This window comes from Carlito syrichta, unplaced genomic scaffold (assembly GCF_000164805.1).
Source record: "Carlito syrichta isolate Samal-C Ts95f unplaced genomic scaffold, Tarsius_syrichta-2.0.1 Scaffold142950, whole genome shotgun sequence".
Lineage (NCBI taxonomy): Eukaryota > Metazoa > Chordata > Mammalia > Primates > Tarsiidae > Carlito > Carlito syrichta.
In genome coordinates, this window is record NW_007087046.1 from 1 (window position 1) to 1,362 (window position 1,362).

Here is a 1,362-nt window from a genome sequence, read left to right on the forward strand (position 1 = left end):
CCGCCCGCAGACATGATGGAGCGCGCCATCGTCAACACCTTCGTGGGCCACGACGTGGTGGAGCCGGGCAGCTACGTGCAGATGTTCCCTTACCCCTGCTACACGCGGGACGAGTGAGTGCCGGCCAGGCGCCCGGGGCTGGGCCCAGGCCGAGCCCCCCCTCACGCCGCTCCCCCCTCCAGCTTCCTGTTTGTCATCGAGCACATGATGCCCCTGTGCATGGTGATCTCCTGGGTCTACTCTGTGGCCATGACCATCCAGCACATCGTGGCCGAGAAGGAGCACCGGCTCAAGGAGGTGGGCGGGGCGCCCTGGGGCCGGGTCCCTCCCTGGGATTCAAGGAGCGGCTCGAGAGAGGGGCGGAGCCAAGCACCGAGGGCCAGGCTGAGCACAGAGGGGGCTGGGCCACAGCTGGCAGGGAGCGGCAGCTGTCCTGGCCGCCCCCCCAAGCTGCCGTGCCCACAGGTGATGAAGACCATGGGCCTGAACAACGCCGTGCACTGGGTGGCCTGGTTCATCACAGGCTTCGTGCAGCTGTCCATCTCGGTGACCGCGCTGACCGCCATCCTCAAGTATGGCCAGGTCCTCATGCACAGCCACGTGCTCATCATCTGGCTCTTCCTGGCGGTCTACGCCGTGGCCACCATCATGTTCTGGTGAGCCCCAGCCAGTGCACCGCAGGGAGCCTCGTTCCCATGCAGGCCAGGCTGGCCACACGCTGACCACACGCTCACTCAGTGCGTTCACCCTGGAGCGTGTCGACTTCCCCCAGAGCCGCCTGGGTCCCCAGCGGGGCTTGCCAAGGAGGGCTGGGGCACTGGGCCAGGGGGCTGAGTGGCTGACCGCCCACCTGGCCCCTGCTTGTCCAGCTTCCTGGTGTCCGTGCTGTACTCCAAGGCCAAGCTGGCCTCTGCCTGCGGTGGCATCATCTACTTCCTGAGCTACGTGCCCTACATGTATGTGGCGATCCGCGAGGAGGTGGCACACGACAAGATCACGGCCTTTGAGAAGTGCATCGCGGTGAGGGCCACGGGCAGGCGCGTGGGCCGGACCAGGAGGCTCGGCCCCGCCCTGTGCGCTGACGTGGCTGTCTCCTCAGTCCCTGATGTCCACAACGGCCTTTGGCCTGGGCTCCAAGTACTTCGCCCTGTACGAGGTGGCGGGCGTGGGCATCCAGTGGCACACCTTCAGCCAGTCCCCCGTGGAGGGCGATGACTTCAACCTGCTTCTGGCCGTCACCATGCTCATGGTGGATGCCGTGGTCTACGGCGCACTCACCTGGTACATCGAGGCCGTGCACCCAGGTACTGGCCGCCCCGTGGAGGGGTGGGGGGGGAGCAGCCCAGGCAGGGACAGGCCAGC

At 67.0% G+C, this 1,362-nt stretch overlaps 1 protein-coding gene across 1 annotated transcript; it reads left to right on the forward strand.

Annotated features, from left to right (window-relative positions):
* Nucleotides 1-12: 12 nt before the first annotated feature.
* On the forward strand, nucleotides 13-1,304 carry LOC103251486 (ATP-binding cassette sub-family A member 2-like; the record flags this gene model as incomplete). Its single annotated transcript, XM_008050065.1, has 5 exons — nucleotides 13-113; nucleotides 183-297; nucleotides 466-656; nucleotides 870-1,020; nucleotides 1,100-1,304. Coding segments are annotated over exons 1-5 (763 nt in total), but the record flags the coding sequence as incomplete, so codon positions are not given.
* Nucleotides 1,305-1,362: the final 58 nt, after the last annotated feature.